Raw genomic sequence first — 19565 nt, 5'->3', positions numbered from 1 at the left:
CTGCAGACTCAAAACTGAGACATAGAAGACTTCTGTGACAACCTCTCTCTCCTACCCCCACCCCCTCAAAAAAGAAACAATGGGGGGGCACTGAAAAGAACACTTTAAAATTGGGATCCTGGAGTGTAGCTTTTCACAGCTGATGGCTTCTGGCAGGGGTGGGATGGGAAAGGATTCAGTTTGCTTTAAGTGGCTGGCCACTGGGAGTTTGACCATGCTCCAGCGACTACATAGGGCAACACAAATTGAAGTTGTTTTTCTTTTTTTCTTTTTCTTTTCTTCTTCCTTTCTTTAGGGAAGGTCACAAGGGAGTGGGGGGTGGACCTGGGAACTCTGGGAAGTGAATGTGATCAGGGTGCATTATGCGAAAATTGCAAATAATCAATAAAAATATTATATTGTTAAAAGAAGAGCAATAGAAAACTAATACAATAAATTTTGTAGGAAGTATACAATTAAATATAAGTATACTAATCTTATGTAAGCAGCTTTAATTTTTGCCTTTTGCACATTAATCCACAGATATATCCAACTTCTAGCTCATTCTATGGAAAATACACAAAGTGCTCTCTTACAGCTTCCCAGTTCACAAACCCTAAAAGAAAAAGAGGTGTTTATTTTTGCTTACATATAATGCTTTGACAAGTGTGTGGGACTTTTCCTCACATTAAATAATCCTGTAGACACCATCTGAGTCCTACAATTATGAATCAAGAGTAAATGGAGGCTCCATGAATTAAGGGTACAATCTCACAAGAACATGTTACAAAACACAGGAAAGTAGTTTCTGTACAAACGCCAGTTTATTATAATGGCATTCATTCAAGATCACCCAGATGGAGAGACCGCCTAGGGCAAGGGAGAGGGGCTATGCACTTCCACACTGTTGACACAGAAAATACAGCTTTTATCTTCAAGGGAATAAAAGTTTAGAGCTTACTCTACAGTAAAATATGACTGACTGTGGCTTAGGAATATAGATTGAGATAACCTCAGGGTTCTTACATGAATTTTCATTGTACCAGAACAAAGTCATAAATCAAGGCATTTTCCAGATATTGGTAGAAACATCAAATAGGTTATGAGGATTACAACAAAGTAGAGAAATCTCTGTTGTAGGCACTGGATTTTGCCTGAGGACATTCTTAGACTTTTAGACTCATAGACACCAGTGGTCTTTTCAGAAGGCGATTTGATAAGCACAGCATGTCTATTTAGCAAAACAGCAGTAATAGCCCCTGGTAGGACCTCTGTCCTCCCCAGACACAGGCATTTGACCAAGTAGAGTACTAAACAGGAACTTCCTGCTCTGGAGTGGGCCTCAGAGCCAATCAGAAAGCCATTGGTTACACCCCTAATGGTCATGTCACTACAGCATCAATAAATACTTATTGTCCATCCACTCTTTGTTTACTTTCTGTTTTAATATAAGATCTTACTAAGTTTGACATCTGACCCCTGAATTTTATGAAAATCAATGTGTTTGACTAATAAGGACACCCCCTTGTTAATGTGCAAGTTATATCTTCTTATTGCTATGACCAAATGTCTGTCAGAAACAACTAAGAATAAGGATTTATTTTTCGTTCACAAATTCAAGGGTTTCAGTCCACCGTGGACTCTGAGGGTGGTGAGCCAGGACAGGATACATTATGGCAGACAGGAATCAATGTAGAGTGATAATAAGGAGAGGCCAAGATATAGCTCCCCAAAGACACACTCATATAGACCTACTTCCTTCAACTTGCAGAGTTATACCATCTCCTGATAGTCTTGAATCTACCATGAGTTAAGCTATCTATTCATTTAGTCAGAGCTATCATGAACTAATTATCTGTAAAAACTCCCCCTACAGATATACTTATAGATGTGGTAAACTGATCCCATATGCATTAGGCAGCTCTCAATTTAGTCAAGCTGACATTACAGTTCACCAACACTGGAATCCATGACATGAGCAATGGAACAGTTGGAGATGAACTGAGGTCTGGAAGATAAGCAGCATTAACTATTTAAGGGACCTTCATTTCATATGAGGTTTAGAGCTAAAATAGATAAAGTAGATAGGAGTATGGTTGTGGGGTAGGAAAGCCCATTTGGAGGCTCTTGAAATGATTCCAGACAATAAGTGGTAGGGTTCTTATCTAAAAACAGAAATGTGAATCTACAGGAAAGATGATTTAACATGTATTAAGAACGGGTAACTTGTGAGCTAGGCAGAAGCTCAAGATGTGATTGAAGGATGCACTAGACAGAAAGTTAAACCCATTTTATGGGTCTATTTCCTCATTTTCTTTTCCCACCTAGAATAACTCTCTAGATATTATAGTATTGCACTCTTTGTCTATAGATTGAGCACTCTGAAAAAGAAAGAGAAATCTGTAGCTAGAATCAGAGTCTGTTCTTGTGAGGACAAAACATTCAGAATGAAATGTAGCCAACTTATCAAATGACTTGTTCATCTCCTTGAAGAATGCCACACGATGCTCAGCACTGGTCTTTACTGCTCACATGCTAGACACTCCAAGGTGGCAATATCTTAATCAGCCTTGGAAAGTAGAATCCAATGCTGTTGTCCCTGTATGTGGCCTCTATATCCACCACTGTGGCCACCCCATTCATGTGTCCTTTGTGTTAGTGCTGTGGTAATTGCAGACGAGGTCTGCCTCACACAACAGGCCAAGTGAATTGGGGGTGGAAGCTTCTGGGGATACTAGGATATGACACACATATCTTCACACTTTACACCCACTCCCAAATGTCCATCCATATGCTTCTTCCCTAGAATCTCTTGGCTCTGATCTCTCCATCTTTTTTCCTCACAGGACCCTGAGCAAGTAGAGAGACAATTCACTACCGTTCATTAGTCCATAGATATATCATCACCTTGGTCCACTTCTCCACCTGATATATTGCTCAGACCTCTACTGGGGAAGGTGGCCCCTTTGCTATTCTTTCTAGAGCAAGTCTTGTTAGATTTTTGTTGAAATTTCCTCACTCAATCTCTACTTCTTTGCCCCTTTGTCTAGTTTAGTAATGTCCTTTCCCCTTCTCAAGAAGTTTCTTTCATACCTTATCCTGTCTCAGGATCAGTTTCTCAAAGAATCCAGCTGACATCTAGAGAAGTGACATTGAGCAGAAGTGTGGACGAGCAAGGTGCACATGTAGGTTGAGGTTACATGAAATGTTGGGGTAATTATTTTATTCAAGGGGGCAGGTAATAAGAAAACAGGAGGGTGAACTCAGAATGAGGGGGATGAAAGGGCTAGTTCTCCCCTAACCTTGAGAATTTTTGCAAAATTTGTGATGTGTCCAGACTTCCCATGGAAACTGTGCAGGCACAGTATCATTTTATTTGAGTGCTGGGGGAAGAACATCTCTACAAAGTTGGAGAGAATTCTTGCTACAGGGAATATTAAATAGACAGTAGATTAAAATTATACACCCAGGACACATGTGAGGAAAGTGAAAACAAAGCAAAATGCCAACTAAAAATTCCAAATCTGGCTGAAGTCTGTCTCTGGTGTCCTGGTTGTAGAATCTTGGCCAGTCAGATTCACCTTGATGATCCTCAGTGTCCTCATCTGTTCAACCACAATAAAGAAGGTTTAGTGTGGGTTTGAAATAAAGCAACACTTATAACAACATATTTGATATGGTTCCTGGTCCAGGCTACATAATCTATAAATGGCTGTTCACAAATCTCAGGAAACATGTCTTTCCTCAAGTAATAAAAACAACAGGTATTTTCCCCAAGAAGATTTGCTAGCAATTCTGTGCCCACACAAACTATACCATCTTTACCTTTGCAAACAAATCATCCATCCCACAAGATAACTCCAACACTGAATCAATGTCGTCCCCACCAGGGAAGACAAATGGTTCCTAAGAAGGCAGACTGGAAGCTGAGCATGGTGTCTCATGCCTTAAACTCCAGCACTCAGAGGGCAGAGGCAGGCAGATCTCTGTAATTTCGAGGCTAGCCTGGTCTATGGAATGGGTTTCAGGACAGGCTCTAAAGCTACACATAGAAACCCTGTCTTGAAAAATAAAAAGAAGGTAGACTGGGTCCCTCACTATTTTCTCACACATAGATACAGCATTGTTATATTTTAAATGCAATCTACAGCTAAACTTTGGAAAAGGGCATATTTACCAAATGCGTAAGTATGTAGTATTTTTACCCTACATGTGCCTTCCACCTGACACATTAATGCTTCCCATTTCCTTGAACCTACCCTCTACTTAAATGACTCAAAGCATGTCATATGTAAGAAAACAACCCCCCAGAACTATATGCTACCACTCTATATAGAAATATGATAAGAAGCTGATGAATGATTCATTTAAGAAACAACAGTAACTTAGACCAGACAAGGTAGCCCTGTGTATGGAAGGAGTCCCCGTTTGGAATATATATTGGTGGTAGTCTCAATAGGATGTACTAAGTAATCCACATCTTTCCGTCTTCCTTCCTCAGCAAATAGTTCCACTTTTTATCCAATACTCTGAGTAGTATGTAAGACTCACCATTCATTTGTCTTTATTCTTATTTATTCCTCCCAGATGGCTCAGTATGGCTTGTTAATGAGAGTATCACCAATATGTGTTCCAATGGGACCCTTTCTTATGTATATAGGACTACCTTGTCTGGCCTAAGTCACAGTTGTTTCTTGAGTGAATTATTCATCAGCTTCTCATCATATTTCTAGCTTCACCTTTTACCCTCTACAGTCAGTGGCCAAAGAGAATTTGAACGGCCAGCCAGATAAGGCAAGAAGGCACACTGCCAACCATCTGGATCAGTCACTGAGACAAGAAACAAGTGAGTAAGCCAGGCCCTGAGTCTTCTGCTCTTATACTGCCTCAGGTGTAACCCACAGATAGAACAACCAGAATGTTATTTCCCTTGTATGTTAAGACACAGACAATAAAGGAAAGCTCCACAGTGGCATGCCACGCCACTTTGACATGTCATGACATGACATAGCATGCCACTTCTGACACTCAACTGGACCTTTAACAGGATAGTAAAATGAGATTCTGTTTCTGATAATTCTGTTTGTAGTTGTTGGACTTGAAGATGCAGAATCTAAAAAAGAAAAGTAGGTGTGCGATGGGATGCCGAAGAGTAAGCTCACAAGTTCATTTCTGCCCCCTTGCTTCTTACAAGGTGAACAGATCAGCACAGTTAGGGTGTTAGTGACACAACCCTAACTGCAAACTACGTCATCATATGACACAGCACTTGTCCCTGCTCACCATGTCTCCACAATTCATGATGTGCATATGCACGCTTTAGGAGATCGCCACACTAAGGGCAGAGCGCAATGACTATGAGAAGCAGCATTATTTTGTTTATTCTGCTTAACCCTCATGTCATGATGCGAAGTAGTGTCTTCATCCCAGTGTTACAGGTTCATATGCAGGGATGGGGGAGATCTGGCCTGTTTGATGACTGTAAGTTATGAACTCCCTGCTATGGTGAAAATAGAAAAATTCAGGATCATTTAAAAAGATTCTGCTTCCCAGTTGATGTGCAGTTACAAGTTCTGTGTTCTAATTTCAAAATAAAGAAGCAATCACAACAAAATATGGCAATCTGAGAAGTTTCAGGTATAGGCTGTCTTAAAAAGCAATTTTTTTGGTGGTGTTAGGGATTGAACCCAGGGTCTTAAACTTGATATATGAGTGCTTTAACACCAACTCACACACAGCCCCAGAAAACCACTTCCTTCCATATTTACCCCGTGTCCTGTGTAGTAAGGAGGACCATTCCTACTAGGGCAAGGTCCTGAGTTAGTCAAGAGAGTCTCAAATGTCTTCACACAGTCCTTATGCAGTCAGGAGCCTAGGCTCACAGCTTTAGGCTGTCAAGCTAGAAGCAATGGTGGGTGGGCGCCTCTGACAAATGTTCGAAAAGCAAGACCTCTCAGTCGGAACACCACACTTCTAAGGCTTTGTGTACATCTAATAGCCAGACACTTCCTGCCTCACCAAAGATGAGGCATGGTGCTTTATATCCTGCTGGCTTCCCCTAAGCCACACCCCCAAGAATGCCAAGTGTGATGTGGGAGGGTTGGCAAGGAGATTCAGGGGCAGCTGCTCACACTGAACCCAAATGCAAAGCCTCCTGACACACAAATGGCATTTACAGTATACAACCTTGCAAGTGCTGACATTCCCGTGTACCTGTGACACTATCACAGCTATGCAGATGGGGGTATTCATTCCTCTCAAACATTTTCTCCTTCCTTTGTGCTTCCTTCTGCTCACTTCTTTCTATCCTCTTCCTCATTCCCAAATACCCACTGGTCTCTTTTCTATAGACTAGTGCTCATTTTCTAGGATTTCATGTGATTACGATTATACAGGGTGTACTTTTTTTTTTCAACAAGCCTACTTGTTTTGACATCTACCCATGTGGTACATACCAAGAGGTCACTTCTTTTTTATTGCTGTGGGATGTTTCATTGTATGAATACATACAGTTTGCGTTTCTATTAATTTTTTGACTATCTGGGTCATTTCCTTGTTTTGACAACTACAAATGACGAAGCCTCATGAAAGCTGTGCATGAACATACGCTTTTATTTCTCTCGGATGCAGATCAAGGAGGGAGAAGATAGTGTATATATAGTGGTTGAAGTCTCCCTCGGGCTGTTCTTCAAAGGGATTGTACCATTGTACTGTACCATTGTCCTCTCCCTGCACTATGTAAAGGTTCAGGTTTTCCATCCTTGTCAAAAGCCATCATGTTACTCTTTGGTTAGCTAATGCACCCAACCCACCAAATCTGCAGTGCTGTCTTATTGTGACCTCGGTTAGCATTTTCCCAGTGGCTAATGATGCCATGTTTTGTTTTGCTTGGTTTTTCATGTGTTTATTTGCCAGTCACACATCTTTGGGCAAGTTCCCCTTATGTTATTTTTTTTTCTTATTTTGGACAAAACTTAGATTTTTTTTTTCCATGCAGCAGGTCTTTCCTATATATGTGTGAATACTTTTTGCTGTTCATCCACAGAGTGATGTTCAAAACATTTTTAAGTACACACATGAGTACACAATGGATGTGTGTATAAATACATCCTAATCTGTCCAGAAAAAAAAAATGTTTTGTAAGAACATGTCCCAGAGTAGAATCCATAGAAACCTCAAGAGCAGTGTCTAGGTGTGAAGCCTCTTGCTTAGCTATATCTGGCCATAGAGGTTTCCCTTTAGGCAACGGAAAACCCAGAACCCAGAGTCAGGGGCTGGCTATGTGCCTACAGGAAATGCTGCTGTGACTGATAGGTCAGGAGCCAGGGCACAGTTAATAGCGTTCCTATGGAAACAAGATAGGCACCCAAAGCTGGGAAGAGCCAAGTATATCCACTACAGGACAGTGAGCTTAAGTGCATGGATTCAGAAGTCAGGCAAGCTGGGCTTTGAATCTCCTCTGACTATAGGCCTAGGGATCTTGAGCAAGTTTTGTACAGAAACGTTCAACAAAAGAATTCTAGGCAATTCTGATATAGATTTTAAAAAAGAAAGAAAGAAACTGGAAGCCATTGCCCGCTAACTTAGATTCCCATGAAAGCCTTCTATGGAAGGGTGGGAGGAAGGGAAGCTAAGGTAATAAGTCCACACATGCCAGATTGTTTAGACATATTGCTTCATTTGGTCCTAATAGCAACCCCAACTTCATTTTAGCAACAAAGGCTGCCACAGCTTAAACTGAACGTTCCCCAAAGGCCCATGTGGCTAACTAAGGCTTAGGCTCCTGTCTTAGGAGACAGGAGAATCTGTAAGAGGACTAACAGAAGGTCGTCTAGTCGCCGGCAGCAATCTCTTGAAGAGGACATGAGGGCCTGCAAATCTTCCCCTTCTTTTTGTTTCTGTTTCCAGCCACACCTACAACCAGAACCTGCTTCCTGCTAGTATGAGATAGTCGCCAAGGGCCCCAAACTAGAGGCCAACCAACCATGCATGAAAACCGTGAGCCAAAAGAAACCTTTCTGTCTCTAAGTTGATTTACTTGAGGCATTTGTTACAGTGATGAAACGCTGGCGAACGCAGAAGCCAGTTCTAAGGGAGGCTGTGCTTACACTAAGTCCACGGCTTGCATTGGAGCCCTGACCCGACCCAGGGCTCTGGCAATGCCTTCCTCACACAATACTAAGCCTTCCCACAAACATCCCTGCTTGCTTCCCCTCGGGACAGCTCCTCCCGTCTGCTTGGTCTCCTCCAGGAACTTCTCAATCTTGTTTCCTTTGCGCTGAACCCGGCCGAACTCAGAGAGGGTGTAATTTCACACTGTTTATTTTTAAGCACGTTTTAACATTTTTGAACTCCCTCATTACTTTCTTTTTCCACTGCCCTTTCCTCCTAACACTTCCTGTGTGGTTGTTAAACCCTGTGTTTAGAGAACACAAAATTAAATCTGAAAACACTGTGCAATTACTTTTCCATTTTCTTTTCGCCCTAAAGGTCATGGACAGAGGTGTTTCCGTCACTCTTCAAAGAGTCCAAAGGCAGCGTCCCAAACCTCTGTTTAGCTCTCTTTAGTGTCTCCTGACAAGCAATGGACGACTACTGATGTCTGATGTCTTCATTTGAAGTTCCTCATTCTGTTTTGAAAGTCACTCACTATGGTGCAGTTTTAGCCACTGAGTGTGTGTGTGTGTGTGTGTGTGTGTGTGTGTGTGTGTAAAACTAAACATTGATCCTTGAATCAGTGCTGTGTTCTGTGCTCTAAGATGTACACATTTTGTCTCCCAGGGTGTGTTTTAGTTTTTAAATTGAAGTTTTATTTGTCTGACTTACTATTAGTCTATAAGGTGAGAAGATGGTTATCTCCTTTCATTATCTCTTGTTCTGTCTTTCCTTGTTTCAGTGGTTTTTAGACATGGCCTCAACATATTGCCTAAACTAACCCTGAACTCACAATCCTCCTGCCACGACCTCACAAGCTCTGGATCTACACTTACATACCACCATACCTGGCTTGTGTATTATTTCCTAATCCCTCTATGGTTTGTAATCAAGCAACCTGTTTTTCTCTCACTTTAAGTTGGAAAACCGAGTAAAAAAACTGGTCAGTCTTTCTTGCCAGCATCAGCTGTCCTGCAAGAAGAATCATGAGCCTCCACACCCTTCACACACACCCGGTGAGGGCAGTGGCTATGTTGACAGAGCTCAAGTCACGTCTGTTATCTTATCATCATGTCCAACAGGATCTGAGCTTTATGTGTAAGCCAAACAGTGGTTCAGATAGGAATAGCACATTTCCCTATTCCCTGGTTAACTGCTTTGTCAGGAGACGGCTTCTCCCCGAGAAAAGGCTCTTGCTTACATTAGGAAGCCTTGACAATGCTACAGTCCATGCTGCATACCTGCATTTCAGTGCAACTGAAATCTCGTGAGAAAACAGTCACTGGGTCCAGTGGAGTTGAGCTGGCAGCAGGTTACAGCCCTAAGGAAGGGAACTGCTATGTGTACTTCATGGGTCCCTTCATTTGTCTGAAGATTGGAGTTGAGGGGTATGTGTTAAAAACAAGAAGTACACTCTGCCTTGTCCTTAAACCTCATCTTCAGTGTGAGTATGCTTTTGTTATACCCTACAGTAAACTGACTTTTAAAAAAAGATTTATTTATTTTTGTTTTATGTGTATGAGTGCTTGCCTGTGTGCATGCATGTATTCCACGTTTCCGCAGTTTCTCTGGAGGCCAGAAAAAGGTGTTGGATCCCCAGGAACTGGAATTACAGACAGTTGTGAGTCACAGTGTGGACCTGGGAACTGAACCCCAGTCCTTTACAAGAGCAGCAAGTGCTCTTAACTGCTGAGCCATGTCTTCAGTCCCTGACTTCTGCTTTGTTTTATAAACAAAGTGTATGCAAATGATTTGAGACATAAAGTAAAGCAATATTCAGAAGCTGAAATTATATTGCATAAAGGGAGAGCAGTTAAAGAGAGGCAATCATACCTGAAAGATGCTGAGCTAAATCTTATGTATTTCAAAACATAATGCTGACTCTATATTGATAATTATTTAAAGACTGACTGTAAATAAACTGTTAGGTGTAGTCTACAAAGACAATGTGCTGAAGAGTCACAGAAAAGGATAGTCCTTTGTCTCTTGGCCATTGATAAAATAACCTGGGAATGGGCAGAGCCCCATGACTGTTGCAGGGGAATTGACAGCATGCAAAAGAGACGTGGTAGGATCAGCAAGAATGTTCTCCTTTCTATACTGGGATCACAGCACTAAACCTGGAATTATAGAAACATTCCTAGGGTTGGCAAGATGACTCAGGGTTTGAAAACACTGGCTGTTCTTCCAGAGGACCTGGGTTCAATTCCAGCACCCACATGAGGGCTCAATCACCCACAGCTCCAGCACCAGGGGATCCAACACCCTCGTCTGGCCTCAACAGGAACCAAGCATGGCACATGGTGCGCACACATACATGCAAGCAAAACACCCATGCACATAAATATTATCATTTTTTTATTAATTTTTTTAAAAAGAAAAACCACTCTTTTGCATGAATACTTTGTTTTATACTTTGGAACAGGAGTAATTAGTGATTAGTCGGAGTGAAAAGTTACAAATGAGCTTCCAGTTTGAACAGGACCAGGAAGCTTTCAGAGCCCAAATAGAAGCTGCGTGCACTTCAGACTATGGAACTACGTGGTATTGAGATTGGGAGGTTTGTAGGATCTCCATGACTTTGACAGCCTGCACCACAAGCTCTGCATAGATTCCAGGCCCTCAGTATTGACACTGCATAGGTCTGTCATCTATTCAGCTTGCCTTGCATCCCAGTCCTGTCCACTCTCTGCAGATGAGAGAGACATGCTAGCCAGACAGCTGCCCAAGCCTCTCACACTTTCAAGGACCCCACATGAACCAATTTTCTGTAAGCCTCAAGAGAAACTCAAGGGCTTGGGGCCGCCTTCTAGTTGTAACAAGTGATGCATAATGCTCCAGAAAAGCACAAGAGAGAGTTTCAGACCTTGATGTAAGCATCTGCAGCACCTGGAAGACCCCCCAGCTACCCTTGGCTTTCTTGAGTCCATTTTTCAGGAAATACTACAGCAAAGGCTGTGGAAAGTCCCTGAAGATAGAAAGCTGCTCTTGAGAAGTGTCTGAGTGAGCAGACAAGAAAGCAAGCATGCTGCCTCATTACTACACACAATCTCAACCAAGAGAGACAGCTAAATGACCAGGGAACAAAGAATCACTCAGTATTCTCAGTACACCCTGGCAACAGTTTCAAAGACAATGTCTGAGACCTGGCACATGTAATGAGAGATGAGCCACAACTTGGCCCAAAGAGGATGCCAGTAGGACAATTTGAGACATTTTCACTTCTATGGGTATTATAATCACAGGACATTATGTATTTATTTGCTATTTAGCTTTTTTTTTCAACTAGCAAGGACCTCAGAGATATCCTAGTCCATGCCTTCATTTTCCACAAGAGGCCCCACGGCCTGGAAAGCCTATGTCACCTCATCTCATAGCTCATTGTATGGCTTGTGAGACAGACAGGGTAGAGAGACTAGAGTGAATGAACGGTGCAGGTAACATCATGTGGCACACGGTTAGTTACATGGAGACACACTTCTCACTCCTGCTTCTTTCTGGTTGAACTGTCATGGACATGGACAAGTAATAGACTCAGCTTATTTATCCACACAAGTGCTTCCCTCAGGAGGGGATGATGACTGGACCATTGTCCTTACTTCCCAGTCCGTGAAGCCACTTGGATAGCTTTGATCCACTCAGTACGCTCCTTGGGAGTGGCCGCCTGCAAGTAATAATGAACTTCGTCTGCTGTGATGATCTCAAACAGGTTCTCATCATCGCTCTTCTTACCTGGTGAGAGAGAAAGCACAATAACATGTGGGCGCCAGAAACTCGCCAGTCTACCTCCTTCTGCAAGGCACGAAATGTTCCTCGGTGTCCTAAGAAAAGTCTGCATTCGTATTCATTACCTAAGGAAACGTTCAGTATTTATAAAGACAGCTATGTAGTATGATCATTAAGAAACACATAAAATACTCAAGGAGAAACATTTTCTTTCATAATGTGAAAGGAAGCTAAATTTCTTGCCTTTGCACACCAATAGCATCTATTGAGTACCTTTGTTTTGCTCATAATATAAGCTAAGAGCTAATCTCAATATACATTATATTAAAATGTACATATATTTATATCCACAAGCATATATATGTAATGAACCCAAGCCAGATTTAACATTAGTCTTGTAAATATAGTATAAACTAAGAGCTAAGTCTGAGCTCCTAATGAAAACTGAAAAAGGCAAATCAACCCAAAATGTGAAGATGAAGCCAGAGTGATCACATGGTATGCTCCCTTTTAAATGGCTTGTCTTCATTTGCGTCAAGATAAATTATTAAGATGTGAGTATCAAGACAGACAAGTACACATCAAATAGATTATTGTGAAGAGGTGCCTGTTGAAATTTGATAATTGTTACATATTTTTCTCTATAATTTCATGTTCAAAAATATGATTTTTATAACAACACAGAAAAAAATAGTCTGATAAATGATGGGGGTGGGGAACAAAGAAAGAAAACATGATTTGGGTTGTGAAAAGTGCATCTTTGGTGACTCTGTGTGTCCTCTGCAGCTGACAAGGCAGTGAAGCCAAGTGGTTAACCCATATGTCAATCAGGCATGCAAGTACAAGGGAACAGAAACCATCTGGTGCAGCCCCTTATTTTCAGAGCAGGAACTGAGATCCATCAGAGTGGCATGCTCACAGTGTACTGTGTGGCAGACTAATGTTGCATAAACTGGATATGCAGGACCCATAGGAAGGTGACCACTGAACTTTGCAAGGCAAGATGATCCTTCAGGTTTCTGCTTCACAGAAGAAACTGCCAGACATTATACAGGACACAGAGAAAAGTGACTGAGAGACTCTAGGCCTATATGCTGCCCCAATGTTGCAGAGAAACTTGGGGTGACTGTCCAGGCAGGCAGCTGTTTCTGTCGTTCTAGATATTTGGAAGTTGCTTACAATGCTCTTCCTATTTACTTAGGTAACATTATATCCTTCTGGAGTCTTTGATGTAGTTGAAGATAGCTACAATTATAGTTTTCTTTAGTCATGGTTAAAGATAAATTAGATATGAAACTTTAGACTCACAAATATAGGATAGATGATAAACTACTTTCTTTAATTTTGCCAAATACAAATAGACTAGATACTGTAACTGTAATTCTTGCTTGATTACTGTTCTATTATATATAATTTTACTGTGTTAAAATTAAAATGTTCCTTTTTGATTAGACATAAAAAGGGGAGTGTTGTAGAATATCATTCTGTATGCTGTGAATGTGTGTTGCTCTGATTGGTTGACAAATAATATGCTGACTGGCCAGTAGCCAGGCAGGAAGTATAGGCAGGATAAGCAGACAAGGAGAATTCTGGAAAGAGGAAAGCTGAGTCAGGAGTCGTCAGCCAGACACAGAGGAAGCAAGATGACAAGGCAGAACTGAAAAAAGGTACCACGCCACATGGCTAAACATAGATAAGAATTATGGGTTAATTTAAGTGTCAATAATAAGCCTGAGCTAATGGCTGAGCAGTTATAATTAATATAAGCCTCTGTGTGTTTACTTGGGGGATGCAAGTGAGAGAGATTTGTCTCGACGACCAGCTGGGCAGGACACAGAAAAGCTTCCAACTACAGACTGAGACACACAGACCTAGCAAACTGTACCTAGGTATTCTTTCCACTAAGCATTTTGCCTCATTTATAGTTACTCTGTTTATTGCCGAACATTTCCCTATATGGATAAGTACATGATCTCCTTTAAGGAAACCTGCAGCATCAGGAGATACCATCAAGCTCTTCATGGAAGCCAGGTTGGAAGTGATGGATTTTTCTAGCATTGTTCAGAGACACACTCAAGGCATCCACAAAGTCACCCCCATTTCCCAAGTTTTGAAAGGCAGGCCAGCTCTTTGGAAGGAATGACACTCCCCTTGAAGTTTTCAGACAGTAACTTTATGCATGCTTGTGCCTCACGACCATTTGATTAGCTTGGTCGTGTACAGGGGTAAAGTATCAGTAGACACATTTCCCTCCCACAGAAATTCATTCTTACCATCGGGATTGCTCTCCACTGACGTCACCACACAGCCTCTCAAGTGAACTGCTCCCAGGGGATCTTCACCCTGGAAGAGAGAAGGGCAGCTGTGTCTCCAGTGTACACAGTGTTGAACTTGCCTCATCCTCTTGCTGCAGACACTCAAGCTCAGTCACGTACATGTCAGGTAAGAGCAGAAGGATATGAAAAAATCCTTTTCAGAACATCCACCCTCCGCTACAAGCTGCATGAGAAGATGCAAGCCAACATGGAACTCAGATCTTTAGGAAAGGGGTCAGGGAGGTGGAAATGCTCAGGTCATTATGCCCCACTGAAGAACTGCCTGTTCTTGTCTTTGACATAGCATTTCAGCGCTCATAGGAGTAAGTCAAAGAACACTGTGTGTGAGCAGAGCGAGGCCTCAATCCCAACAGCTGACATAAGCTTCTCTTTACTTCTGAGTCAGATCTTTCTGTTGAGGAAAAAAAGCTTCTTCTTTGCTGACCCTAGAGAGATTGTCCAATTGTCCTGGAAGATGAATTATCTTTTCTTATATATTAGACCATGAGCACAGAATTGGACAAAATGAGTTGCTACAAAAATACCAAATATTACTTTGAGGTAATATGATGGACTAAAAGCTGCTTTCTTGCAACCTAGTAAAGGGGAAAATTAGAACAAGAGAAAATAGACATTACTCTGACAGCAAAGGGGAGGGAGAGCTTTGAAAATTCACAGTGGTAGTGACAGAACAGGTAAAGGGGGGAGAGAAAAGTATAGGAGACACAAGTGGGTGAGGTGAAATCCAAGCCTTACTCAAGGGCCAAAGAGATGGCTCAGCAGCTAAGAGGGCTTTCTGCACTTGTATGAGGACCAAGGTTTTGATCTCAGCACAAATACAACACCTATATATGTCCCCCACATACCTATAATGCAAACCCATAGAGACAGGAGGATTGCTAGGGCTTGTTAGCTTCCAGCCTAGGAAGAAAATCACAACAAAACTGAACTCTAGTTTCAGGGAGAGAACTCATCCCAAAGAAATAAACTGAAGAGTGATCGAGAAACATCTGACATTATCCTCTGATCTCGACACACATGTTTACAGTCATGTACACCTGTACACATATATGTCTATAGAGCGCACAGGCACACACACACACACACACACACACACACACACACACACACACAAGCCTTGTCCAAAAGCACTTTGTTTTCTCTGATGTGGGCAGTAATACCCTCTACTGTAGGCTGCTCAATAAGAAAATCCCCTAGTGCAACCAACATGTAAGCCAAGAAATGCATAGATCCTAGCACAGAAACACAAGAAACAGAGCAATATGACTCCTACAAGAGACCATAATAACCTCTCACAGACTGAATTCAAAGATGCTGAAGTAGGTTCAATGTTGGATGAAGACTTACTAGTGAAATGATTAATGACCTCGGATAGTTTACACACAAGCAGATGAATTCAGTGTAAGACTGGGGAGGAAATTCAGTGACACAAAGGAAACAGCAGAAAAATAGAAAACCAACAATGTAGACTGAAGAGTGACAAAGGAGGATGTTGAGGAACAACAACAACAAACAGAGATGTTGAAAATGAAAATCCAAATCAACTAAATGAAAATTAGAGCACCAAGTACCACCAATGGGTTTGACCAAGAAAATAAAAAATATCAAGGATGGAGGAGAAGATTGGGGACTGTGACATCCAAACATCAATTAATATAAATAAATAAACAAACAAACAGAACACAGTGCCCAAGAACTCCAGGATACAGTCATAAGACCAAAGGAGCAGAAGGAGATGTGATAGAAACCAAAGATAATCTACTTGATGAAATTACAACAGAAAGTTGCACAAACCTAGAGAAAGGAAAAAGCATACAAACATAGCAGGCACTTATGGTTAAACATTGACATGCCCAGAGAAGAAACTTGCCACATCATATTTTAGTCACAATAGTAACAAAAGAGAGCAGAGAAACAGTATTAAAAACTGGAAGGGAGGTGCAAGTATGTCTGTAGTGGGGTGTGGAGTCCCGTAAGAATGTTGGCGAGTGACATAGCTGGGCCACATGATGGTTCTCTTTTTAATTATTTGAGAAAACTCCATGCTGATTTCCATAATGGCTGGACTAGTTTGTACTCCCATCATCCTTGAGTAAAAGTTCCTTTCCTCTATAGCTACTCTGAGTGGAGTGAGGTGGTGTCTCAAAGAAGTTTTATAATCACAAGGGTTGTTGAACACTTTTTAAAAATATTTATTGGCCATTTGTAATTATTCTTTTGAAAATTATCTGTGCATTTCTTTAACTTGTTTGTTGATTGGTAGGGTTTCATGTCTAATTTTTTCAGTTCTTTGAAAATTCTGGATTTTATCACCTATCTGAAGTACAGTTAGTAAATACTTTCTTCTGTCCCACTGGCCATCTGTTTGCTTTGCTCATAGTTGCTTTTGCTGTGTAGAGATATTTTTTTTTATTTTAGTTTCATCCCATCTGATGATTCTTGGATCTAGCTCATGTGCTGTTGGAGATCTCTCAGAAAGCCATGCCCAAACCTATACCTTGATGTACATTTCCTCTTTTCCATGATTAGTTTCAGTGTTTAATTAATACAGTTAATTTTATCACACAAGGTAAAAGATGTGGTTCTAATTCCATTCTTCTGCACATAAATAGCCAGCTTTTGCCAGCACCATTTGCTCAATGACATATCTCTTTTCTACAACGTGTTTCTTGTTCCTTTGTCAAAATTCAGGTGGCTGTAGCTTTATTAGTTTATTTCTGAGTCCTCTCTTGCATTCCGTTAGTCTAAATATCTATTTTATGCCTGTATCTGGATGTCTTTCTCATTACAGCTCTGTTGTATAATTTGAGAGGAGGTGTGATGATACCTCTAAGCATGTTTGTTTGTTTTTTTCCCCCTAGGACAACTTTGGCTATTTGTGGTCTTTCATGATTTCATATGAATTCTTGGATTACTTTTTCTAGCTCTATGAAGAATGACATCAGTGTTTTGATAGGACCTTCATGGAGTCTGTAGTTTACTTTTGGTAGAATAGCCATTTTCATACATGAATCCCGCCAATACATGCGTGAGAGGGTATAAATGAGGATAAAATTAGGCCAGGCTTGTGGGCAGAGAGAATCAGTAGGAGGACAGATCGAGGCTCAAGAACAGAAGAAGGAAGGAGAGAACAAGGGAGAAAGAGATGGAGACTTCCTGGATTAACCAGCCAGGCAGCAAACAAACAGGCAGGAAGAAGCAGGAAAAGTAGGACACACAGAAAGAAAAGGTATAAAGTCTGAGACATACATAGATGAAAAGAAACAGGTTAAGTTATAAGAGCTACCAAGAAACAAGCATAAGAGAAGGCTGAGCATTCATACCTAATAAGAAGTCTTTATGTCATGATTTGGGAGCTGATTAGTGGCCTAAAAGAAAAAGCCTGGTACAGAGGAAGAAAGACATTCTTACCTGAGAGCACAGAAAGAATAAACTTCATGTGGTGAATAAAGAAAAGAAAATCCAAGAAAGCCAGCAAGCCCCTTATTACTAAGGGTGAAAGAAAATAACCCATAATGATGTGACCAATAAGAAAAACAGCCAATAAAGTTACAGGAGTGGATAAACACCTCTCAAGAATAAATTTAATTGTAAGTGGCCTCAACTCACCTTTAAAGACAGACTGTCTGGCTCTATTAACAAACAAGATTCAGCTCTCTATTGTCCCTAAGAAACACATATCACTAGCAAAGGCACCAACAGGCTCAAACTCAAAGGATCAAGTCAATCAGTCAAGCAAATGGCAGCCCAGAATAAGCTGTTGTGGTTACTATGGGATCTGACAAAGAATCCAAACCAAATTTAGTTAAAAGAAATGACATATTAATAAAGAGAAAACTCATCAAGAATATGTAAGAATTATAAATATATGTTTCCAATTGTCGGGCTCCCAATTTTGTAAAGCAAACATGAATGGTGAATAAAGGTTAATCGTGGTGAGTGACTTCAATTCTCCTCCCTTGTCTATAGAAATGTCATACAAACTAGGAGGAAATCCAGACTTAAACTTAGCTCACATAGTCTTAACAACACACACAGAGCATTTGATCCACAGATAGAGAAGATGCATCTTCTCACAGCCCATCAAGTGCTCTTAAACATATCTGCCTGGGAACCTGAATAGGGTTTTACCAGACAGGCTGCCTCATTACCCTTCCATTTACTCTGGTCTGTTCTCAACTGTCCTTTAAAGGCTTGTTTGCCCCAAGAGCAGATTACTGGATGGTAAATTTGAGCAAACACTGACACAGATTTGTATTTTCCAGGACTTTTCAAAGCACAAATCAGAGCTCTGTGATTTTCCCTGGAATGTCCAAAAATAGAAAACTTGATGTCCTTTGGGGTCCACTGAAAAACTGGCATAAGTTGGGGACAGGCCCTCTGTTATTTAAGAGTACATTCTGTAATTGGTTTTCCAGGACCTTTAAGTGGCATTCATGTGAAGCCCAGCCACAGTTCTAGCTGTCATCTCTTATGAAATTCCAACCTGGAATCTGGAATTCCTGGCTGGAATCTGGAGCAATAATAACATGGCATTGGTGATATCTAGACTTTGAGAGGAATGCCTATCCTGTATAGGTTAGACCAGACAGCCAATACAGTGAAGACTCTTTCCATTCTCTGCCTTTGGTAGTAGGTAGACAGCTTGACACTGTCTTGATCAAAAGCTTTCTTCAGTCCTCCAGAGTGCTTGATGCTGGAAATCTGTCTCCGGTACCATCCTCCTCCTGTTCAATTAATATTTCCTTTTTTCTGTGTACCAACACACAGATGATCTAGTCTTACCTCCGGCAGCAACATTAGCAGGGAGACCAGACACACCAGAAGGTAAGGGTCCCAACAACATTCTTCAGAAAATTAGGGGGGAAACCCTAAAATTCACATGGAAATACAAAAAGACTGAAAATCCTAAACAATTCTAGACAGAAACAACAATGGAGTAGGCATCAAGTTCTCCAAATGGACTAAAGCCATAATGACCAAAACGGGATTAGCTCAAATAATGGATACACAGAGAACCAAGAAATGTTTTAGCCAGGGAATCTTTTAAACACTTTTAAACGAAGATGCCAAAAGCACACATTCAAAAAAAGATGGCGTTTTCAACCAACAGTGCTCATAAAAAAAAAAAAAATCTGAAACTAAATTCAAAGCTCTTTCTCTGCACAAAATCAACTCAGAATGGATAAAAGATCTTAATGTAAATTCTGAAACAGCATAGGTGAACCATTTCAAGATGTTGCTTAGGAATATGACTCCAGGAAAGGATTACAACAGCAAAGAAAAGAACAAGAACTGACAAACAGAATGCAGGAAATGGAAAACCTTCTCCACATCAGAGGACTAAAATCAGCAGAGTGAAGAGACAGC

The 19565-nt window shown here is 41.0% G+C and overlaps 1 protein-coding gene and 1 pseudogene across 2 annotated transcripts in view; both read right to left on the bottom strand.

Moving 5' to 3' along the window:
- Window positions 1-789: 789 nt before the first annotated feature.
- Window positions 790-19565, bottom strand: part of Plek (pleckstrin) — a 61703-nt gene continuing 42927 nt past the window's right edge. The window contains exons 10-12 of one of the 2 annotated variants that reach the window (XM_036201701.1): window positions 14133-14202; window positions 11733-11865; window positions 790-3584 (exon numbers count right to left, since the gene is read on the bottom strand). In XM_036201701.1, coding sequence (XP_036057594.1) covers window positions 3581-3584; window positions 11733-11865; window positions 14133-14202 — 207 coding nt within the window. In that variant the 3' untranslated portion in view covers window positions 790-3580. Of the gene's footprint in view, window positions 3585-10521; window positions 11866-14132; window positions 14203-19565 lie in introns of those variants that run through there. The other variant, XM_036201702.1, reaches the window with a different exon arrangement.
- Window positions 18279-19041, bottom strand: LOC118592215 (annotated as a pseudogene).

This window comes from Onychomys torridus, chromosome 10, assembly GCF_903995425.1.
Source record: "Onychomys torridus chromosome 10, mOncTor1.1, whole genome shotgun sequence".
Taxonomy (NCBI): domain Eukaryota; kingdom Metazoa; phylum Chordata; class Mammalia; order Rodentia; family Cricetidae; genus Onychomys; species Onychomys torridus.
The sequence above is the reverse complement of the archived record's forward strand: the minus strand, read 5'-3'. Positions and strand labels throughout refer to the sequence as shown.